General features: G+C 34.8%; 2 protein-coding genes across 2 annotated transcripts; both read left to right on the plus strand.

Moving 5' to 3' along the window:
• Window positions 1–12,838: 12,838 nt before the first annotated feature.
• On the plus strand, window positions 12,839–16,354 carry LOC127854874 (uncharacterized). Its single transcript, XM_052389973.1, has 3 exons — window positions 12,839–13,407; window positions 13,691–14,724; window positions 15,363–16,354. The coding sequence occupies exons 1-3, from the start codon at window positions 13,073–13,075 to the stop codon at window positions 15,713–15,715; spliced, it is 1,722 nt and encodes a 573-aa protein (XP_052245933.1). The 5' UTR covers window positions 12,839–13,072; the 3' UTR covers window positions 15,716–16,354.
• Window positions 16,355–20,631: 4,277 nt separating this feature from the next.
• On the plus strand, window positions 20,632–21,855 carry LOC127854881 (uncharacterized). The gene is made up of 2 exons (XM_052389988.1): window positions 20,632–21,164; window positions 21,293–21,855. Exons 1-2 carry the CDS (start codon window positions 20,830–20,832, stop codon window positions 21,798–21,800), a joined length of 843 nt encoding a protein of 280 aa, XP_052245948.1. The 5' UTR covers window positions 20,632–20,829; the 3' UTR covers window positions 21,801–21,855.
• Window positions 21,856–24,839: the final 2,984 nt, after the last annotated feature.

A 24,839-nucleotide genomic window follows, 5' to 3' on the forward strand; every position in this document is an offset into this window, starting at 1 on the left:
GACGCTCGATTGGTCTTTGCATGTACTCCGGGTACTCTTAAGTGTACTTACATGTACCCCGGGTACGGTAAAGATACTAAAAGGTACACGGGAAATTTAACGCTAAATCGATCGTTGTCGGCTATTTTTTAATTAATTAATGTCAATTTTCTGTAAAATATTATCGAAACTCATACTCCAAAAAGCATGTTGATGCAGTTTTTTTTAAAGAGAAGTTTGTTTAAGATTATCGGTAGCGCGTTTTACGACATCGGATTTTGGGCGGGAATACAACTCGGGTACAGTCTAATATGGACCGGGTACGATTCAGTATATTTACCGTACCCGGTGTACATGTAAGTATACTTAAGAGTACCCGGGGTACATATTTGTAAGTAGCACCCGAGCCGACAATGACCAATCGAGCGTCATTGACGGCTCGGGTACTTCTTACATGTACACCGGGTACTCTTAAGTTTACTTAAATGTACCCCGGGTACGGAAAATATGCTAACATGTACCCGGCCAATCTAAACTGTTCCCGAGTTTTATTCCCGCATAACATCCGATGTCGTAAAACGCGCTACGAAATACGAAAACTAATTTTATTTGAAAAAATGTCCTCAAAATGCTTTTTTAGCACGAGTTTCGATAATATTTAGGCCATTTTACTGAATATTGACATAAATGTGAACATAATAAATTTGAAATAAGCCGACAACGATCAATTTCGCATTAGAATTCCCGTGTACGTTTCAGTATATTTTCCGTACCCGGGGTACATTTAAGTATACTTAAGAGTACCCGGGGTCCATTTAAGTAGTACCCGAGCCGACAATTACCAATCGAGCGCTAATGATACCTTGATGTGATGTGGTAGATATTGCATGTATCCAAATAAAATGTTGACATTTATCCAAATAAAATGGTGAACACTTTAAATCGATTTTCAATATATAGATAAAGCATATTTCTTTGAATACTTATAACTTGAAAACCTATTTAACATTAATATTTTAATAGATTTCCAATACTAACGACTCGAGTACACAAATTTTATTTGAAGTTTTCGATTCTCGCATTTTCAGTATTTATGTTTTCATGTTCTGTCTACATATGTATATTTAAGGTAGCGCACCTGTGATGGGCACCTTTCCAAATATAACCTAATGTATTATTTTCTTGATCAGCATCATTTCACTGAACTACATACACATTTTTAAGTAGGCTTTCCGTGCTTTTTAAAAATTATACAGATTTATTCAAAACCACCCCACGCTCGGCTTTTTTCCAGTTTATTTGCAACCCTGCGGTATATCAAAGTTCCATCCAGATTTCCAAATACGGGTATGCAGTTGGTGTGTACAGATGCAGTAAAGGTGTTTAAAGTTTAAACAAGATGAAATAAGTATTCTTTTACAGAAATTTATTTTTTATAACTTGTTATATATGAAAGAGCGCCATGAAGTGTAAGTGGTTTCAGACAAGTAGAAATTTGTTTGGTTAAAACAAAATTGTCATAAAATTCAAAATAGTATCATTTACGTTATATTTTGAACTTATTTTTTATAGAAACACTATATACAGCAAAAATGCCAAGAAATAGACAGATTTACCGTTTGCTTTTTGAAATAACAATGCAACATGCATGATTCGTATTTTCAGCAGTAAATCACCCAAAGCTTGGTTTATACAGGTATTTATTGCAATGTTTGTGTTATTGCTGGAAACCCGGACTACTATTTAACAAAAACATAGCTTATATGCTATATTAAATCAAATTACGTTAGAAAAAAAAATAAAACGCGTCGCAAAAAGTATGCGTTGTCGACAGGATTCGAACCTCCGCGGGAAGATCCCAAAAGATTTCTAGTCTATCGCCTTAACCACTCGGCTATGACCACTTCACTAAGGCTCTTCAATCTTCAGAGAAATCGCGGGAAATCATTACAGGTGCGCTACCTTAATTAAAATAAATTATTAAGTACAGTAAAATGGAAATGATAGCTCATCTTTAAACGCACTAAATTGAACACGTAAGTGTGAAAGATAACCTCTTATGACAAGATGGTCATTCTTTGACAAATGGACTCATTAATCAATATGTGTTGTCTGGGTTATATATAGATCAGAAAACAAGCATCGCATTATGAGTATGAGCTGTTTTTATTCAACTTCAGCAAATATAAAATTGAAAACAACTTTATTCTCAATTCAAAAATATTTCTGAGCAAATTTAACCACACACCAACCTCCCAAATTAAATCAAAACGACGATTTTCCCCTCAATCCGAAGGGCTCTGACCACATTACAAAAATTGTGAAAATGACCACTGACATACCGAAAACGTAATATTTTTTCAAGATCCATAGGTTTGTTATTTGGCATCTTTAGCCGGCGTCTTCTAAGTCTGTTCAAATCATGCCTCTGCGGTAACAATTTTCACACTATTTGTAAAGACTTTATCGTAAATATTGATAAACTTAAAAAAAAATGAAACCGCAAGCGTCCAGAGTTTGATATTTGGAGTGTACCATTGTATAGTTTTCCTCATTTAAGTGAGTTTAAATCATACCCATATGGTCGACCCTAACCACGCCCCAAGGGTTATCTGATTTATATAGAATCTTATAGTGAATAACGTTAAATATCTCATCGCCTGAAACCGCATGGCTAATGGGTTTATTATTTGGTGTGCGACATCATATGGTTCTCCTCCACTACGTTTGTTCAAATCATCCCATGTGGTCAAATTTGGCTGGGGCTGTAGTTGTTATTTGTTTGTCTAAGATGTTTATTCTCAGAACTTTAATTTGTTCTTATACCGTTTCAGACCACATTAAGTCTGTATCATACATAGTAAGACATCTAAGTTAAAACACACGTATTACACAAACATCGAAAACTTTGCACGCTACAGGTTAGTTTCTACATGTCAGTGATGAGGGACCTAGGGCCAATTTGTTTTATATTAATATTTACCAAGCATGTTCGGAAACAAATGTTGTCCGTGACTTGAGTAACATTTTAAATAGAAAAATGTTTATTCACTTTAGTTGGTTATCTGTAATAAAGACACTATATCGGCTTTAAAGGGACATTTTCACGGATTTTGGCATGTATTGAAGTTTGTCATTATACGCTTTATATTGATAAATGTAAAATGCTCCAGTAAAAATAGGATTAAAATTAAAAAACGAAAAAAAGTTTTCCTCAACTGGGCTCGAACCACTGACACCTGAGGTAAAAGCCTAACGCTATGACCACTCGGCCATCCGTGCTCATACAATGAGTCATGTATTTTATACTTTATATAAGAAATCCTCTTAGTGTCACAAAATATAACGGCAACAACAGAACTCTCCAAATTATTCAATCGTTTCGCGTTGCAACGCTTTAAAATTGTTAGGTTTTTTAAATCGTCAAAAGATGCATAAAATGGATATTTTAGAGCATGGTTAATGTTCAGTAATACTGTTTCATCACAAACAAAATAATTACAACGAAAATTTGCGAATCTGAAACATATTTTTTTTCAATTTTGTCAATTTACTAAAAAGTGAAAAGGTCCCTTTAAGATTGTGGAATTGCATTTAACGTGCATAAATCTCACATTATTAAGGTGAGAAACATAACATATCAAGTTTCTTTTATGGGCGGTATCTTTTTTCAAATCTTAACAGCAATTTGTGTATTACGTACACCTACGTAGCGAATCAATGGGCTGAGACACGGTGAAGTGTCACCGACATACAAACTTGCTTTGTTCTTTGGTGAAATCTTATACTCACGGGACAGATTTGCATATTGACATCTGTTTTCTTGGTTCAAATAAGCCAAACTGTGGAAGTCTAAAGGGTATCTGGTTGTAGAAAAAATCCAGTTGCTTGAAACCTTACATGAGTATTTTATATGTGTTTGTTTGGACCGTATTTCTTTAAAACTGGTAAATATTAAATATTTAAATTAACAGTGAATTGAAGTCTAAAGGCGGAGTTTTACTGCGAAAACTGTCTTGAATTTTATTGTGCAAACTGTTTTAACCTTCATGGTAATTTGTTTGGGAAACACGTGACGTACGGAAGGAGAGACACATGTAAGTGGCTAGTGCCCAAAGAAGTGGAGGATTTCCTTCAAAAATGTGACCTTCATGAAGGAAAACGTCCAGAATTGTTTTGTTATGACCACAGTCAGCTGTGTTGCACTGGTTGTTCTTTTTTCAATCACAGGTAATTCAGACATGTATTTGCGTATTAATGTTTTTTTTTCATCAAAAGACCATTCTTTAAAGGATTCTTGAGATAAATAACTTACATATTAATGTTCTTGTTTTTTTTAATGTCAATAATTTGAATAAAATCACATACGTATTTAATATTAATTCTTTGTCTAAAAAAAGTAAAGATATCGGTACAAAAATGAATACATTTCATATCAACGTCTTTTACCCAAAACGACCATTTTGAAAAAGAAATATGAACCAAAGTGTAAATACATGATTTCCTTTCAGACAATGTGCTAAAGTAATTCTGATATCCGAATCTGTCAAAGGACCTCCACCAGACTTGCAGCTACTAGCAAGAAATATCCAAACTATTCTTGAAGAACTACAGAGACTTAAGAATAATTGGGACACCAACATGCAGTCTTTGCAGGTGTCGTACAACGAAGAATTTCATGAAATACGTCAAACACGCCAGAAAATAAATACAATTTTTGGCGAGATTGAAAAGACCACCCTTAAAGAGCTAGATAATAAGATGACCAGTTTGAAAGCTGCCCTCAATACTGAATTAGAAAATTGCAACAAGCTAAAACATTAACTTAAACGACTCAGTAACGCAATAGAAAATATAATTGATAAGGGGAAAGCTGAACTTATATTTATTGCAAGTAAGAAATGCCTGGAAAAGATAAAGCAGTGTGAAACGTACCTGAAGGAGAACTCTGTTCAGGTAGAAAAAATACTGGCATTTCAGGCAGACAGTGATGTTCAACAGTATTTGTTTAAATTGTCAGGTCTCGGAAGATTTGTTGTATGTACTCAAGCTATTCATCTGCAAGGTGACCCAGACCAGGTTTTAACTGTCCACAAGAAGTCAGAGTATTATTTGAAAATAGATAGCGGGGGCAGCGTTTTGGGGTTTTTCAAGAACTTATGGAGTGACTGTGATATCACTGCTATATGTGTTCTGTCTAATGATCAGATCCTTGTTGCAGAGCATATCCTTGTTGCAGATCAGTTTTATAATAACATTAAGCTACTCAATCATCAATACCAGGTGATTAGCCAGTATAAACTGACTGCTCATCCACATGATATCTGTCAAATCACACCAAGTGAAGTAGCTGTTGTTGTGAATAATCATAATACACATGAGGTCCAGTTTGTCTCGATTCATGATAGTCGGCTGGTTATGGGCACAAAGTTAAAGTTTGAACATTCATGTTTTGGTATTGCTCGTTATAGAAAAAACCTTTATCTAACTGCAGAAACGGCACTTTACAAGTATCCAATTAATGGAACCCGGTTGAATAAGTTGTATGAGGATAAAACCGCTTGGACCACAGGTAATATTACGGTGGAAATATACTGGCTTCATTTGAAATTCTTACAATCTATATTAAAATATTAAACTGCTTTTTCCAGATTAGTTAACTCAATTGAATATTTACATTTGCACATTCCAGAAAATTATGTTTGCAACAACCCGATTATGATGTCCCTCCTTAGTTGAAATATTTTTTGACACATTTCTTTATTGTATAAGAGTTGTTATTTATATTAATCGCATTTATAATAATGCCAAAGCAATGAATATGTCAGCATGCTCTGTCTATGTTAGTGAGTCCATTTACGTATTGAGATAATTTTATTTATTTGCATGTCATTTGGTTTCAGAATTAAACAAATAAAAACATATCCATGCATTCATGTTTCATTATAAGAAAAATCATACTAAACTAATTAAAACAAACAGCCGGTGAGAATAGCAGTGTCTTAATTGAAATAATGAATATGTAAAGAATGCCTAGCGATCGGGAGATCACGGGTTCGATCCCAACAGTGGGAGCGTTCTTGAGATTTTCCCAAAGACACCATGTACTGGTTCAAGTCCCAGGAAACGGACTCGAACGAGTTTAAATTAGCCTTAGGCTTTTCATGCAATCGAGCTAAAATAAATAGGTTAAAACTAAATTAAACAATGATCTAAATCGATACTGCTCTTTCTTTACAGTCTTTAGTGTGCAGTGAGTCCTTCAGGTGACAGGATATTTGTCACTCAGCCAAGGCAGAAGACGGTCCTCACCCTGGCCAGAGATGGCACAGTTCTCCATATCTTCAAACACCCAGACCTCAAAGAACCAAGTGGAATACATGTAACTGCTCAGGGACAGGTTCTGGTCTGTGAAAGAGGATATTGCAATGTCCTATAGCTGGATGGGGAAGGCAAGAAGAAGCTGGCAACTGTTGCTACATTGAGTGAATTTATGCATATCCCAGGGCCAGTCTTCTACGTTAAGAGCACAGCCTCCATCATTGTGGGACTCGTTTATCACAACAAAATTATGGTGTTTAAAGTACAATAGTTTTGTTTAAAAAGATTTAGTACAACCGGTGTGGAACATGTACCTTGAAGATGAATTCTTGGCCATGCAGATAAAGTACTCGACTTCACGTTTCATCACATAATATACTTGATTACTTGTGTTGCCAAGTAAGCTTAGCTTATTTTTTTTCTTTAGGTTGATGACCATTTTACATGTTTGAACACATGTCCTACGTGTTATTATCCTTGCCTCTCCCTATGTTTTGCTTAATAAAATAATTTAATCTCACATTTATCTTATTATTTACTAAGCATGGAATTGAAGACTAATACTGTATATGTATTCTAATATTCAAATTTTCATTCAATATTATATTTTTAAATTATTGCTTATCATCAAGTTCCAAATTTCCGACAATGTTGCATGAGTCTTAAATGCATTTTTGATTTGTGCTTCCTTTTTATTAAACAACTGCCAGTTATATATTAATTACACTTGCTTTTAAAACACTTAAACAAGTAACACATTTTATACAAGGAAAAATGAGAAACATAAATTAATTAATCAAACGGATCAAAATATCGAAGCTATAATGGCTGAATCTATGATCATACCTGTGTTTATTGTTGGTTTGGTAATATTGTCACAAGTCTTCATTAATTATATAAATAATCAATCAAGTGTCGAGGTTTACTACTGTCAGTTTGCTTAGGTACTACCGACTGTATACACTGAGCTGTCAATATCCAAATCTTACCTGTGACACAGGACAAATGGTTGTTAAAACACAATTTATTGATGGAGAGTAAGTTTGTTCCTTTTTCCTAGTTCTTTATTCCTTATTCGAATAAGGAATAAGGAACTGTTCCTTATTCCTTATTCAAGCTTAACATATTTGATATAGGGTTTTAAAGAAAAACAAGCAATTTACAAACGAATTATGTCTACGGATAGCCCAAGAAAAGTGATTATAAAACATGTTTTTTGTCTTAATGGATATACGAGGATCAATGTGTATTGACTATCATGATCGTAAAAAGTCGGAATGCAAGCTGATTGCATTAAAAAGGATTTCTCAGATCAGAGCGAATTCAATAAGGCCGAATTGTGGATTGAAAACAAACGGAGTTTTTATCAAGCTTGATAGAAGTTTATTGAAATTTGTCGAGTAATATGCATAGATATTGACAAAAAAATCACGCTGCAAAAACAGCTGTTATGTCCTGTCTGTTTGCTTGTCCCATTGTAAACGGGTAATGACATTAATTATTATTTAAGTGTTTAAATTTAGATTATATCGTTTAATGCACCGAAATTGAAAAGCCCTATCTTTGGACTGAATTTGGGCATTTCTTGGCCGATTTTGACCAATGTTTTTTTACATTTGACATAAATACAAACACATTTTGACTCATAATCACTATTTTGCGACACATAACTAAAATGGGAAAATATACCAACATCAACTCGGGCGGCTTTAATATTAATTTCACATATATATGTTATAGGTTTTATGAGTAGCAATGGTTACAAATGACTGGTGCATACATATTGCATTAACTGTTCACATTATGTGTTTGAAACAACACTTGTGTCTGTATCCCCAGAAATATAGCGGGGCATTGGTGTCCTTCGGACATATTTCTAGATTTAAGATTATTTTTCCTCCCCGACTCTACCCTCAAAGGTCCAAAAGAAACCAAAATATTTTTATTAAAGAATAACTAGCCTTATGATTTGTTAAATAGAAGTCATAAAGGTTTATAAAATGGAATGGTAACTATATATTTTCAAGTTCAAAATACGGTCAACATTAAACACAGATATTTTCAGTGTTGACACTACCAGATATGCAGCAGAATTGAACAAAATTGCAGTATGTAGCCACATGATCTAAACATTTCAACAATGTGACACAATCTACACGCAGAGTTGTCGTTCCTTGCTCTCACATACAACTCTGCGAAAGGCTCAGGGTGCCATTTTGTCTACCAAATAGCTAAAACCGAACAAACGCATTTAATGTATATTTGATTGGATATTTAAGATCGCATGCATTAAATTAGGAAATATGACTTTTAAATGTGCGATAAATCGTGAAAAAACTTGCGAGTTTTAATGCAACTCTTTGGAACTATTTTATTGCCCATTTACGCAGATGGAATCATTCCACGCACTTTACAAATGTAAACAATTGAACATAACGTTTATTGAGTGACGTTAGGAATTGCTTCGACGTGTGTATGTATGTTGGTTTTTTAACATCAAAAAACCATATCAATTTTATAATAATGAATTAAGACTGATATAAGATATCATGGTATGAGATGGTTTTCTTTAATGCAGTGAATGCAATGTAACCGTCGTGCAAGAGATTGTTTAGTATACTGTCACCTCAATGATGAACGCTTGGTATGATCATGACATGAATGAGACGCTTTCATAACAATAGTCCGTTCTGAGCCCAACACAGAGGTGAATGTAATGTAACCGTCGTGCAAGAGATTGAATGTGACAAAGGCTTGTGGTGATTTCTATTATAAAACCGTGGTGAAACCGGGTTTACGCCGAGAAATATGTTAACAAAAACATGATCATATTACAGATGCAACCTACGCAACTCGCATAAGTGAAAGCGCTTCTATTTTTACATCGATCATCCATATCAAGGGCGGGTGTGCACATCGTGCGTTGAACAATTGTTTGAGTAAGTTTTGTACTTGAAATTTGCACGACGAGAGACCATAAACCCCTAAAGTGTTTTGGGACGATGTTCCCCGATTTTGCGCGCACTATTCGACATACTTGCGTTGGTCGCTTGACTTAAACAGACAACTTACAGCCACCTTACGACGATTGCTACCGACGCGCGTTGAAAATATGATGATGAAGTTGTCTTGTGAAGTTATGTTTAAAGGTGACAAAAAGTTTGTTTGAATTCGTGTGAACACTTTTGATGTACCACCATATGCATTGCACTGTTTTTAGATTGAAAAGATGAGATTGAAGATGATGTTTTTAGCAGAGGTGAAAATCGTCTCCAGCATTAAAAAGGTTTTCGTTGCGCCAATGGGCGGAAAAAAGGGCACTCCTTGGCTAATGCAAAACATTAATGACCTAAATGGCATATTGATTAAAATGTAACAAATTTGTATTCATCGAGCTTTCATGCTCTTCTAATAGACCACTTATTCAAATGTTGTTCGTTTACTCGACTGAACGTCGACGTTTGCAATTTTTGCTTTCCCTTGAACATTTTGTCGCTCCCCGAAATAAACATGTAAATCCGAATCGATTTTAATTTGGATAAAAAACAGTTTGTGTAGGTCTGCAATACTTGATGGCCGTCTTTCGTTCTAAGTGTCTGTCAGTCTGTCGCTCCATCGTTCGTCCATTTTTGTTTCTGCGCGAGATCTCAGACAAATGATAGAAGATGTATGTAATTTCAAATGCAGCAACCCTTTAGGGCGAAGATGAACAGTTTTTAGGTTGTTCCGGTCCAATTATTTTTCAGGGAGTAATTAACTTTTGAATATTATCTTTTTTATTATTCCACACTGTTATTTTATTGAAAGCCTCAGCAGATATATTTCAAAACGATAGGGAACACGCCTGTTATACTCAATCTCTTGAACGATACGGCAGTAACCTGGTATACTCTATATCTACAAATTGACTGATATAGAGGCCTCTTAACCTGATACAAGAAAGTGTTTCGGGCAACTTTGTGTCAAATTGATATCAACGTATAGTTATGATATATTCATAACAGTTTACTTTAAAACCTCTCCGGTATTGTTGCTTGCGAAGCATAACAATAACCTTTTCAAAGTATAAATTTTATATTTCGAGACTAGTGTGTGAGCGTGGTATCCTGAATAACAAGCGCTGTCGTGGAAAAAGTCATGGAATGAACATGGAATTTCGGTTCTTATTCTTTATAAGCACCGCGAATGTTGAATTAGCCAAGGGCACAAATAAACAGCAAGATGACTTGTAGTTATGTCTGTTAAATAAAGCCACACATAAATGACAGTAATTTTTTGCAATAACGCAATCAGGTTGCGTGTATAGAAGAAAGGGCATAAACATATTATTTTGTCAGTTCTGTTTAGCTAACCAATTTAGACGATTGTTTCAATGACTCTAAATAAGCTCAAGGATTGCATGTACGCACATTTAAGGACCATACACCGCTCATTTATGTATCGGGTTTCTTTTGTGCACGATATCTTTTTATAAAATAAGACCAAAGTTTATCAATGCTATTGTCAATAAAGAAGTTAAAACCCCATATAATTGTAACTGATCGCTTTCCAGATATAATTACCACACTAGCATTTGTGTACAGTCAACCTGCCCGAGCGACCGCCTGTTAAAAGCGACCAACAGTCAATAACGACCACACCGATTTCCTCCCGAACGATTTCACTATATATTGAACCTGCGAATAAAGCCCACCAGTGAACAAAGACCAACGACCACCCTTTTACATTCCCAAATCTCCATTTTGATAGCTTACAACGACCACTGCAATCATAAAAATCAACGAATTCGCAACTTTTTCAAAAAACAAAATGGCCACCAGGACGCTGCGTAGTCACGTGATACACATCTTACCAGTGGACTCGTCGGTCGCTATGGAGATATTGGCAAGTGACAGTTTATTGCACTCAATAGCAGTTGTTTGTTTATTTAACATGCATTGCTAATTGGTAGTCGTCTGCTTCTTTTATGCATTTGACAGTTTGTCAAAAGTGTAAACATTTGCCTTTGTATTTAAGTGACTCGCGATTAATGTACTAATTGCCGAAAATATCAAAGACAAATTTGGGGCTTTCATAAACTCATTAAGGAAATTAACGGTGTCATATCATTTACGATGCCTATTAAAGACAAACATTTTGATAGTCATTGTAATTGGATCGGATGATTTGATGGCCGGTAAAACACTTTCCAAGCAGCATTTTTGGCTGCTTACTTGAGCAACAAATGCGTCTGTCGTGCATTGTGAAACAAATATGTCGTGCGTCGTCAACATTTACCTTGTTAACACTTTCGAGGCTACAGTTATTATCCGATCTTCATTTAACCATGTTTAACACGGTAAACACTATAGAAGTCATATGTGTGGTAAAAACCTCACGAAACTTGGTCAGAACATTTGTCCTAATGATATATCAGCCGAATGTGAAACTGGATCATGTTAGATAAAAACTGGGGTACATTAAAGAAATAAATAGAGCTTGTTAACATACGAAGTCGCATGTTTTGTCCAATCTTTATAAACCTTGGTCAGCATATTTGTTCTCATGATATCTTGGCCGAGTTTTCGTAAAAAACTCTCATTAATTGTTTAATAACTCTTTTAGATGGATCATATTTCTTAGATACTTAAAAACTCAAACAATTTCTCCGTATGGTTTGAATCTCTTTCCGATACTTATGGCACGGGAACACTAACATTGTGTATATAATTTTCGATTCATGTTTTCATTTCTGTGTTCAAAAAGTACATCTTATTAGCATTGTGGAGATGTGCGTTTGATTTGTAATTAATTATGTTAAAGGTTTGATGTTTGGCTAGCCATCGGTTTAACCCCTTAAATCTTCGGATTAAACGTTCAAAGGCGGTGGTCCCAGTTTCAATCTTTATATATGTATAGTTTGTGTTCTATTATAAAAGGAATGAATAAGAACCAGAAATTCTCACTACTGATGTATTTTCTGGAGCCTCACAGTCGGTTATAATAATGTGTGTGTGTGTGCGTGTATCTAGAAATTAAATATTCATGTTTCATAGTATTTTAAAATGTTATCCTCCTACCCTCCACCTTCTAAAATAGTTTTGTTCGTTTGGGTTACAGATGAGCGCCTTGGGGCATATGACTCTCCTGTTGTTTTCACATGAATAAGATTAATGGTTACTTCACATTCAAATTTTATCTTGTAATTGCTTGACTTGTGATACTTTACACGAATATAGTTACATTATTCTTAAACATTCACAGAAAAAAATCACCGTTTTATCGTGAATGAAAATGCCACGTTGTTGTGGCGCTTTTAAATGATTTCATGAATTTTAGGATTATTCACATTTCAATAAAATGCGTTTGAATGCAAAATAATCGAAAACGTCATCCGCTTATTGATTAAGGCCCCTCTTTCTTTGACACACAATCCTTGGGTTAATGACATTGGGTATTTTATTTAGTCGGTAAACCTTTAAAGAGCTCTGCAAACATAATGCGTTATGATTGGTTGTGTGTTACCTTAAACATTCCAAACGTGACAGTTCATGTTTAAACTTGCTTTGCGTCGACTCGTATAACAATAAGCAAAACAAAACAGTGGAAGTAAACAAAAGTTTATTAAGGTTTAAATTGTTCACACAGTCATGTAAGTTTGACATATGTAAGTTGCTTATATACTGACTTTAGTATTCAATGTTTGGACAGTGTTGTTTTAAATAAAGATCCATACACGTTTATGTTCTAGTTGAGGTGAAATAGGATTGTTTATCAAAACTAAATATTCAAGATGGCGACATTTTCTCAGTCAACTGTGGATAAAGGCTCTGACTCAGTTATAGACTTTTGTTGTTCACCATGTCTAGAACACAAAATTGACCAGTGGGCGGAGTTTTACTGCGATAACTGTCTTAAATTTTATTGTGCAAACTGTATAAACCTTCATGGTCAGTTGTTTGGGAAACACGTGACATATGGAAGGAGAGAAACAAAAAAGTGGCCAGTGCCCAAAGAAGTGGAGGATTTCCTTCAAAAATGTGACATTCATGAAGGAAAACGTCCAGAATTGTTTTGTTATGACCACAGTCAGCTGTGTTGCACTGATTGTTCTTTTCTCAATCACAGGTAATCCCGACATTATTTGCTTATAAATGTGTTTATTTTCATCAAAATACCATACAATAAAGGATTGTTGAGATAAATAACTTACATAGTAATGTTCTTGTTTTTTTTGCATATGAATAATTTGAATAAAATCACATAAGTATTTAATATTAATTCTTTTTTTTTTAATAAATAAAAATCAGTACAAAAATGAATAAATTTCATATCAACGACTATTACCCAAAGAGACCATTTTGAAAAAAAATATGATTAACCAAAGTATGAATACATATTTCCCTTCCAGACAATGTGTTAAAGTGACACTGATATCCGAGTCAGTCAACGGACCTCCACCAGATTTGCAGAGACTATCAAGAAAGATTCAAACTATTCTTGTAGAACTACAGAGACTTCAGAATAATTGGGACACCAACATGCAGTCTTTGCAGGTGTCGTACAACGAAGAATTACATGAAATACGTCAAACACGCCAAAAAATAAATACAATTTTAGACGAGATTGAAAAGACCACCCTTAAAGAGCTAGATGCTAAGATGACCAGTTTGAAAGCTGCCCTCAATACTGATTTGGAAAATTGCAACAAGCTCAAACATGAACTTAAACGACTCAGTAACGCAATAGAAAATATTATTGATAAGGGCAAAGCTGAACTTATATTTATTGCAAGTAAGAAATGCCTGGAAAAGATAAAGCAGTCTGAAACGAACCTGAAGGAGAACTCTGTTCAGGTAGAAAAAATACTGGCATTTCAGGCAGACAGTGATGTTCAACAGTACTTGTCTAAATTGTCAGGTCTCGGGAGATTTGTTGTATGTACTCAAGCTATTCATCTGCAAGGTGACCCAGACCAGGTATTAACTGTCCACGAGAAGTATGATGTGAGAATGAATGACGATGGCGTTTTTGAGTCAATGAAGAACTTATTGAGGAGATATTCTATCACTGCCGTCTGTGGTCTGTCTAATGATCAGATCCTTGTTGCAGATCAGTATCATAATTACATTAAGCTTCTCAATCATCAATACATTGTGGTGAGTCAGTATCAATTTACTGCTCATCCACATGATATATGTCAAATCACACCAAGTGAAGTAGCTGTTGCTGTGGATGATGATGAGACACATGCGATCCAGTTTTTCTCGATGAATGACGGGCGGCTGGTTATGGACACACAGTTTAAGATTGAACATTCATGTTTTGGTATTGCTCGTTATAGGAAAATCCTTTATCTAACTTCTGAAACTGCACTTTATACGTATTCAATTAGTGGAACCCGGTTGAATAAGCTGTATGAGGATACAACAGCTCGGGCCACAGGTAATATAACGGTGGATATATACTGGTTTCATTTGAAATTCTTACAAGCTATATTAAAATATTATTATGCTTTTTCCAGATAAGTTAACTCAATAGAATATTTACATTTGCTCATTCCAGAAAATTATGTTTGCAACTATCTAATTATGATGTCCCTCCTTTGTTGAAGTATGTTTTGACACATTTCTTTATTGTATATGAGTTGTTAATTATATTAATCGCATTTGTAAAAATGCCAAAGCAATACATATATCAGCAGGCTCTATCTATGTCAGTTAGTCCATATTGAGATAATTTTATTTCTGTGCATGTTATTTGGTTTCAGCATTAAACAAACAAAACAATATTCATGCATACGTGTTTCATTGTGAGAAAAAATACTAAACTATTTAAAATAAACAGCCGGTGAGAATAGCAGTGTCTTAATTTAAATAACGAATATGTAAAGCTCGTCTACCGATCGGGAGATCACGGGTTCGATCCCCACAGTGGGAGCGTTCTTGAGATTTTCCCATAGACACCAAGTCCTGGTTCTAGTCCCAGGAAACGGACTCGAACGAGTTTAAAATCGAGCTAAAATAAATAGGATAAAACTAAACTTATCAATGATCTTAATCGGTACTACTCTTTCTTTACAGTATCTAAGTGTGCAGTGAGTCCATCAGGTGACAGGATATTTGTGACTAAGCCAAAGGAGAACACGGTCTTCACGCTGGCCAGAGATGGCACAGTTCTTTACATCTTCACACACCGAGACCTCCAAAAACCAAGTGGAATACATGTTACTGCTCAGGGACAGGTTCTGGTCTGTGGAAGTACATCTCGCAATGTCCTACAGCTGGATGGCGAAGGCAAGAAGAAGCTGGCAATTCTTGGTACCTTGAGGGATAGCCCAAAGACAATCTTCTACGATAAGAGCGCATCCTCCATCATTGTGGGACTAGCTAATACATTATCATTCACAAAAATTCTAGTGTTTAAAGTACACTAGTTTTCTTTAAAAAGTTTGAGTACAACCGTTGTGGAACATGAACTTTCAAGATGAATTCTTGGCAATACAGATATCGTATTCGACTTCAGGTTTCATCACAACACTTTATTACTTGTGTTGCCAAGTAATGCGAAATGATGTTTATGAGTGGAAAAGTACTTTCATCAAAATAAATTTCATGGCATCATGGATCTGTTATCATATGTTGTAAGAAATCAACTGCTTTGCTGGAAATCAACTATATTGCATACATGATTTTTTTTTCATTAGAATTTTATATGAACTTCGTATTATCGTAATATTAATCTGCATCTGGCAAATGATTAACATGTACATACATGATTTACTTGTGATACGGTATGTTCTTCAATATTGTTGTGTACTTTTATAAACAAAATATAAGAACTGCAGGATGGAGTTTGAAAGGGAAGGTTTAACGAGTTCTTTTTACTCTTTTACTGTCAATATGTGTTTTGTTCTAAGAAATATTTAGTCACATAAAGTAGCAATTATGTATTGTACATATTGTTTTTTATATTTTTGGTTGATGACCATTATACATGTTTGTGCACATGTCCTACATGTTATTATCCTTTCCCATTCCCTATGTTTTGCTTAATAAAATAATTGTATCTCAAATTTATCTTGTTATTTTCTAAGCATGGAATTGAAAACCAATATTTGTATTCTAATATTCGCATTTTCATTCAATATAATATTTTAAAATTATTGCTTATCATCATGTTCCAACTTTACGACAATTTTGCATGAGTATTAAATGCATTTTTGATTTGTGCTTTCTTTTTATTAAACAACAAACAGTTATATATTAATTGCACTTGCTATTAGAACAGTTAAATAAATCACACATTGTAGTCAGGAAAAACTGAGAAACATAAATTAATTAATCAAACGGACCAAAATATCGAAGCTATAATGGCTGAATCTGTGATTATACCTGTGTATATTGTTGATCCGGTAATATTGTCACAAGTCTACATTTACTAATATAAATAATCAATCAAGTGTCGAGGTTTACTACTGTCAGTTTGCTTAGGTTATACCGACTATAGACACTGAGCTGTCAATATCCAAATCTTACCTGTGACACAGGACAAATGGTTGTTAAAAAACCATATATTTTAGTTTTTTGTGTGTTAAATATTATCTTCAAGTCTAGTGAAGACTTCTTTATGAGTAGCATAGGTTACAAAGGACTCGTACATAAATATTGTATTAACTGTTCACATTATGCTTTTGAAACACCACTCGTGTCTGTATTCCCAGAAATATAGCGGGGGATGGGTGTCCTTCGAACATATTTCTAGATTTAAGATTATTTTTCCATTCGGGACTCTACCCCAAAAGGAACTATTAAAGAATAACTAGCCCTATGATTTGTTAAATTCAGGTCATAGGGGTTTATAAAATGGAATGATAACTATATATTTTCAAGTTCAAAATGCGGTCAACATTAAACATAGATATTTTCAGTGTTGACAATACTAGATATGCACCAGGATTGAATAAAATTGCAGTTTGTAGCCACATGTTCTAAACATTTGAAAAATGCGACAAAGGCTTGTGGTGGTTTCTAACAAATGACCGTGGTGAAACCGGGTTTACGCCAAGAATTTTGTCAAAAACATGAAGGAAAGGCGGTAGGTTTTTTCTTTGATCAAATAACAGATGCAACCTACGCAACTGACATAAGTGAAAGCGCTTCTATTTTTACATTGATCATCCATCACAAGGACAGGATGTTCACATCGTGCGTTGAAAAATTGTCATTTGTGTACTTGAAATTTGCACGACGAGAGACCATAAAACCCCTAAAGTGTTTTAGGAAGACGGTCCCCAATTTTGCGCGCACCATTCGACATACTTGCGTTAGTCGCTTGACTTAAACAGACAACTTACAACCACATTACGACGATTGCTACAGACGCGTGTTGAAAATATGATGATCAAGTTGTCTTGTGATGTTATGTTTAAATGTGGCAAAAAGTTTGCTTGAATTCGTGTAAACACTATTGCTGTACCACCATATGCATTGCATTGATTTTTGACTGAAAATACGATCTTGAAGATGATGTCTTTAGCAGAGGTGAAGATCGGCGCCGGCATAAAAAAGGTTTTCGTTGCGCCCATGGGCGGAAAGAAGAGCACTTCTTGGCTAATGCAAAACATTATTGACCTAAATGACATGAAAGTTAAAATGTAGCACATATGTATTTATCGAGATTTCATGCTCTTCTAATAGACCACTAATTTTCAGATGTTCGTTTACTCGAAAGTACGTCGACGTGTGCAATGCCCTTGAACATTTTGTCGCTCCCCAAAATAAGCATGCAAATCCGAATCGATTTTAATTTGGATGAAAAAGAGTTTGTGTGGGTTTGCAATACTTGATATTTGTCCGCCTTTCGTTCCAATTGTTTGTCAGTCTGTCGCTCCATCGTTCGTCAATTTTTGTTTCTGCACGAGATCTCAGACAAATGATACCAGATGTATATGATGTCGAATGCAGCAACCCTTTAGAGCGGACATTAACAGTTTTTAGGTAGTTCCGGTCCAATTATTTTTCAGGGAGTTATCAACCTTTGAATATTCACACTTTTATTATTCTACACTGTTATTTTATTGAAAGCCTCGGCTGATATATTTCAAAACGATAGGGAACACACATGTAATACTCTATCTCTTAAACGATACGGCAGTAACCTGGTATACTCTATCACAAATTGACTGTTATAGAGGCCTCTTTACCGAATATAAGACAATGTATCAAGCAACTTTGTGTCAAGTTGATATCAACGTACAGTTATGATAAATGCAAAACAGTTTACTTTAACCCATTTCCGGTATTTTGCTTGCGAAGCATACAAATAAGTTTTCACAGTATAAATGTGCTATTTTGAGATTAGTGTGTGCGCGTGGTATCCTGAATAACTGGCGCTGTCGTGGAAAAAACATTGAATGAGCATGAAATTTCGGTTGTAATCCTTTATAAGCACCGCGAATGTTTCATTAACCAAGGGGGCAAATAACCAGATTATGCAAAACTGTATGCATAAAAATTACTCATAGATATGTGTGTCAAATAGGGCAACACATAAATTACAGCAAGATTTGCAATGGCGCAATCAAGTCGCCATCAGAAAGCACATATACATATTATGTCGTCAGTATTGTTCAGCTTACCAATTTATTTGCTTAATAAAATGGGAACAAATAAGCTAAAGAATTGCATGCACGCACTTTTAAATATAATACACCGTTCATTTACGGAGGCGAGGAATAAGGTATCGGGTTTCTTTTGTGCGCGATATATTTTAATAAAATAAGACCAAAGTGTATCAATGCCTATTGTCAATAAACGAGTTAAACCCCCATATCATTGTAACTGATGGCTTGGTTAGATATAATTACCACACTAGCATAAGTGTACTTGGATTGGCTTGATTTTAAGGCCGGTATGTATAAACACTTACCAGTCAGTATTTTTGGCTGCTTACGTTAGCAAAAACTGCGCCAGTCGTGTATTGTGAAAGATGTGTCGTGCATCGTCAATATTTATCTTGTGATCACTCTTGAGGCTACATTTATTATCAAACCTTAATGTAACCTGTTTAACACTTTAAACACTATAAAAGGCATCACTCTGGATCAGCAGACGATTTATTTCATAAATCAATATCTTACGGAGGAGTTCGGAGATAGCCGACGTATCACGGTTGTAGAAGGCACACGTGTGGTCCGACCTTCATGAAACCTGATCAGAACATGTGTCCTAATAATATATCAGCCGAATGTATAACTTGGTCATGTGAGGTAAAAACTAGGGCAAATGAAAACAAAAGCTTGTTAACAATAGAAGTCGCATGTTTTGTCCAATCTTTGTAACACTTGGTCATAATATTCCTTCCAATGATATCTTGGACGAGTGTCCGTAAAACAACTCTCACTTAATTGTTTTGATTACTATTTTAGATGGATCATATTTCTTTTATACTTATAAACTCAAACAATATCTCCGTATGGTTTGAATAGCTTTCCGACACTTATGGCACTGGTACACTACAATTTTGTGTATAATATTCGATTCTCGTGTCACGCTTTAGTATTCATGTTTTCATTTCTGTGTTCAAAAGTATATATTATTAGCATTGTGAAGATGTGCGTTTGGTTTGTAATTAATTCTGGGGAAAGTGTGATGTTTTGCTAGCCCTCTGTTTAACCCCCGAATCTTCGGATTGAACGTTTAAAGGCGATGGTCCCAGTTTTAATCTTTTTATTTTTATAGTTGGTGTTCTATTATAAAAGGAATGGATATGAAACAGAAATTCTCACTACTGATGTTGTTTCTGGTGACTCACAGTCGGTTATAATAATATGTTAAGAAATTAAATATTCATGTTTCATAAATTAATTTAAACATGTTATCTTTCTAAACTCCTTCTTCTCAAAAGAGTTGTGTTCCTTTCGGTTTCAAATGAGCGCATTGGGGCACATGACTCTCCTGTTGTTGTTTTTTTCACACCAATAAGATTAATGGTTACTTGGCATTAAAATTGTATCTTATTATGGCTTGAATTTTAATACTTTACACATAGTTACATAATTCTTGAACATGCACACACAAATCACCATTTAATAGTGAATTTTAAGATTATTCACATTAAAAAAATGCGTTTTATTGCAAAAAATTGGAAAAAGTCATTAACTAATTGAAATAGGCCCCTCTTTCTTTGACACATAATCCTTGGGTTTGGGTATTTAATTTGGTCGGTTCACCTTTAAATAGCTCTGCAAATATAATGCGTTATGATTGGTTGTGTATTACCTGAAACATACCGAACGGGACAGTTTATGTTTAAACTTGCCTTGCGTCGACTCGTATTACAATTAGCAAAACAAAACAGTGGAAGTAAACAAAAGTTTATTAAGGTTTAAATTGTTCACACAGTCATGTAAGTTTGACATATGTAAGTTGCTTATATACTGACTTTAGTATTCAATGTTTGGACAGTGTTGTTTTAAATAAAGATCCATACACGTTTATGTTCTAGTTGAGGTGAAATAGGATTGTTTATCAAAACTAAATATTCAAGATGGCGACATTTTCTCAGTCAACTGTAGCTAAAGGCTCTGACTCAGTTATAGACTTTTGTTGTTCGCCATGTCTAGAACACAAAACTGACCAGTGGGCGGAGTTTTACTGCGATAACTGTCTTAAATTGTATTGTGCAAACTGTATAAACCTTCATGGTCAGTTGTTTGGGAAACATGTGACATATGGAAGGAGAGAAACAAAACAGTGGCCAGTGCCCAAAGAAGTGGAGGATTTCCTTCAAAAATGTGACCTTCATGAGGACAAACGTTCAGAATTGTTTTGTTATGACCACAGTCAGCTGTGTTGCACTGATTGTTCTTTTCTCAATCACAGGTAATCCCGACATTATTTGCTTACAAATGTGTTTATTTTCATCAAAGTACCATTCAATAAAGGATTGTTGAGATAAATAACTTACATATTAATGTTCTTGTTTTTTTGAATACATATTTCCCTTCCAGACAATGTGTTAAAGTGACACTGATATCCGAGTCAGTCAACGGACCTCCACCAGATTTGCAGAGACTATCAAGAAAGATTCAAACTATTCTTGTAGAACTACAGAGACTAACGATTAATTGGGACACCAACATGCAGTCTTTGCAGGTGTCGTACAACGAAGAATTACATGAGCTACGTAAAACACGCAAGAAAATAAATACACTTTTCGACGAGATTGAAAACACCACGCTCAAAGAGCTAGATGATAAGATGACACGTCTAAAAGTTTCTCTCAATAATGATATGGAAAATTGCAACAAGCTAAAAAATGAACTTAACCGACTCAGTAACGCAATAGAAAATATTATAGATAAGGGCAAAGCAGAACTCATATTTATTGCAAGTAAGAAATGTCTGCAAAAGATTAAAGAGTCGGAAACTTATCTAAATGAAAACTCTGTTCAGGTAGAACGTATACTGGCATTCCAGGCAAACAGTGATGTTCAACAATACTTATCAAAACTATGAAATCTTGGGAGGTTTGTTGTTTGTACTCAATCTGTGCCTGTGCAAGGTGACCCATGTGAGCTATTAACTGTGCATGGGATGTCAGAGTGTTTTACGACATGGGGTCCAGAGATGAGCTTCTATCCGTTTTCGTTTTTTAAGAGTCTTCGCAGTGGTATCAGAGCCATCTGTGTTTTGTCTAATGCTCAGATCCTTGTTTCAGATTCAAAAAAAATCATCAATCTCAATCATCGATACCAGGTGGTGGGACACTGTGATTTAACTACTCGTCTACATGATATGTGTCAAATAACATCAAATGAGGTTGCTGTTGTTGTGAATGCGTATGATAAACACGAAGTCCAGTTTGTCTCGGTAAATGATGGGCGCCTGGTTATGGGCACAAAGTTAGAGTTTCAGCATCCATGTTTTGGTATTGCTCGTAATAAGAAAGACCTGTATCTCACTTCTGGAACTGCACTTTACAAGTATTCAATTAGTGGAACCCGGTTGAATAAGCTGTATAAGGATACAACAGCTAGGACCACAGGTTATATGACGGTGGATATATACTGGTTTCATGCGAAATTTTTACAAGCTATATTAAAATATTTTAATTCTTTTTTCCAGATAAGTTAACTTAATAGAATATTTACATTGGCACATTCTAGAAAACTATGTTTGCAATTACCCAATTATAATGTCCTTCCTTTGTTGAAGTATTTTGTTGATACATTTTTTTATTGTATATAAGTTGTTATTTTAAAAAATCGCATTTGTAATAATGCCAAAGCAATAAAAATGTCAGCATGCTCTGTTATTTGGTTTCAGCATTAAACAAACAAACTAAATATTCATGCATACATGTTTCATTGTAAGAATCGTACTGAACTAATTAAAACAAATACCCGGTGAGAATAGCAGTGTCTTAATTGAAAGAATGAATATGTAAAGATCGACTAGCGATCGGGAGATCACGGATTCTATACCCTTAGTGGGAGCGTTCTTGAAATTTTTGCATAAACACCAAGTACTTGTTCTAGTCCCAGGAAACGGACTTGAGCGCGTTAAAAAATAAACCTTAGGCTTTCTATGCAATCGAGGTAACAAAAATAGGTTAAAACTAAACTCAACAATGATGTAAATCGATATTACTATTTTTTACAGTATCAAAATGTGCAGTGAGCCCTTCAGGTGACAGGATATTTGTCACTAACCCAAATCAGAACACTGTCCACACCCTGGCAAGAGATGGCACAGTTCTTCACATCTTCACACACCCAGACCTCCAAACACCAAGTGGAATACATGTTACTGCTAAGGGGCAGGTTTTGGTCTGTGGACGTGCATCTTTCAATGTCCTACAGCTGGATGGCGAAGGCAAGAAGAAGCTGGCAACTACCTTGAAAACTGACGAGTATTGCCTACAAGCAGTTTTTTTACAATGAGAGCACAGCCTCCATCATTGTGGGAGCATGTCATTTAGACAAAATTCTTGTGTTTAAAGTACAATAGTTTTGTTTAAACAGTTTCAGTTCAACAGTTCTGGAACATGTACGTTCATCATGAATTCTTGGCATTACAGAAATCGTATTCGACGTCACGTTTCATCACATAATACACTTGAATACGTGTGTTGCCAAGTAATGTCAAATGTTGGTTATGGGTGTTAAAGTACTATCATCAAAATAAATTTCTTGTAATCATGGATTTGTTATCATCTTTTGCAAGAAATCAATTGTATTGCTGGAAATCAACTTTATTGCATTTATGATTTTTTTCATTAGAATTTAATATGATCTTCGCATGGTCGAAATATTAATCTACATCTGGCAAATGACTAATATGTACATACATGATTTACTTGTGGTATGTTCTTCAATCGTGTTATGTACTTTTTAAACAAAGTAGAAACAAAGTATAAAGAACTGCAGGGTGCAGTTTAAGAGAGGATGTTTTTACACGTTCTTTTTATTCTTTAACTGTCAATATGTGTCTGTTTTAAGAAATATTTAGTTATATTAAGTAGCAATTATGTATTGTACATATTTTGTATTCTATTGCTTTTTAAAAATTGTGTTTGATGGCTATTTTACATGTTTGTACATATGCCATACGTGTTATTTTCCTCGACCTTTCACTATGGTTTGCTTGATAAAATAACTTTATCTCACATTTATCTTGTTATTTACTATGCATGGTGTTGAAATCCAATATCTGTATTCTAATATTCACATTTTCATTAAATATAATATTTTAAAACTATTGCTTATCATTAAGCTTCGGTTTATTTCGGTTGTTATTCTTTGTGAGCACCGGGAATGTTGAATTAACCAAGCTCACAAATAAACAGCACAATTACTTATAGCTATGTCTGTTAAATAGCGCCACACATAAATGACAGTAAGTTTTGCAATAACGCAATCAGGTTGCGTGTATAGGAGAAAGGACATAAACATGCTATTTTGTCAGTTCTGTTTAGCTAACAAATTGCGTTGATTGTTTCAATGACACTAAATAAGCTCAAGGATTGCATGTACGCACATTTGAAGACCATACACCGCCCATTTATATAGGCGAGAAATATGGTATCGGGATTCTTTTGTGCACAATATCTTTTTATAAAATAAGACCAAAGTTGATCAATGCTATTGTCAATAAACAAGTTAAACCCCCATATAATTGTAATTGATCGCTTTGTGAGATATAATAACCACACTAGCATAAGTGTACTTGGAGTCGCTTTATTTGATGGTCGGCAAAATACTAACCAAGCAGCATTTTTGGCTGCTTACTAGGGTAAAAAGTGCGTCTGTTGTGCATTGTAAAAAGTTCGTCGTGCGTCGTCAACATTTACTTTGTGAACACTCTTGAGGCTACAGTTATTATCCAAACTTAATTTAACCTTGTAAAGGTACTGTAAACTCTATTAAAGTCATATGTGTGGTCCACACGTCATGAAACTTGGTCAGAACATGTGTCCTAATGATATATTAGCCGAATGTCAAACTAGGTCATGTGAGGTAAAAACTAGGGACCATTACAGAAATAGCTTGTTAA

Source organism: Dreissena polymorpha, chromosome 13 (genome assembly GCF_020536995.1).
Source record: "Dreissena polymorpha isolate Duluth1 chromosome 13, UMN_Dpol_1.0, whole genome shotgun sequence".
Taxonomy (NCBI): domain Eukaryota; kingdom Metazoa; phylum Mollusca; class Bivalvia; order Myida; family Dreissenidae; genus Dreissena; species Dreissena polymorpha.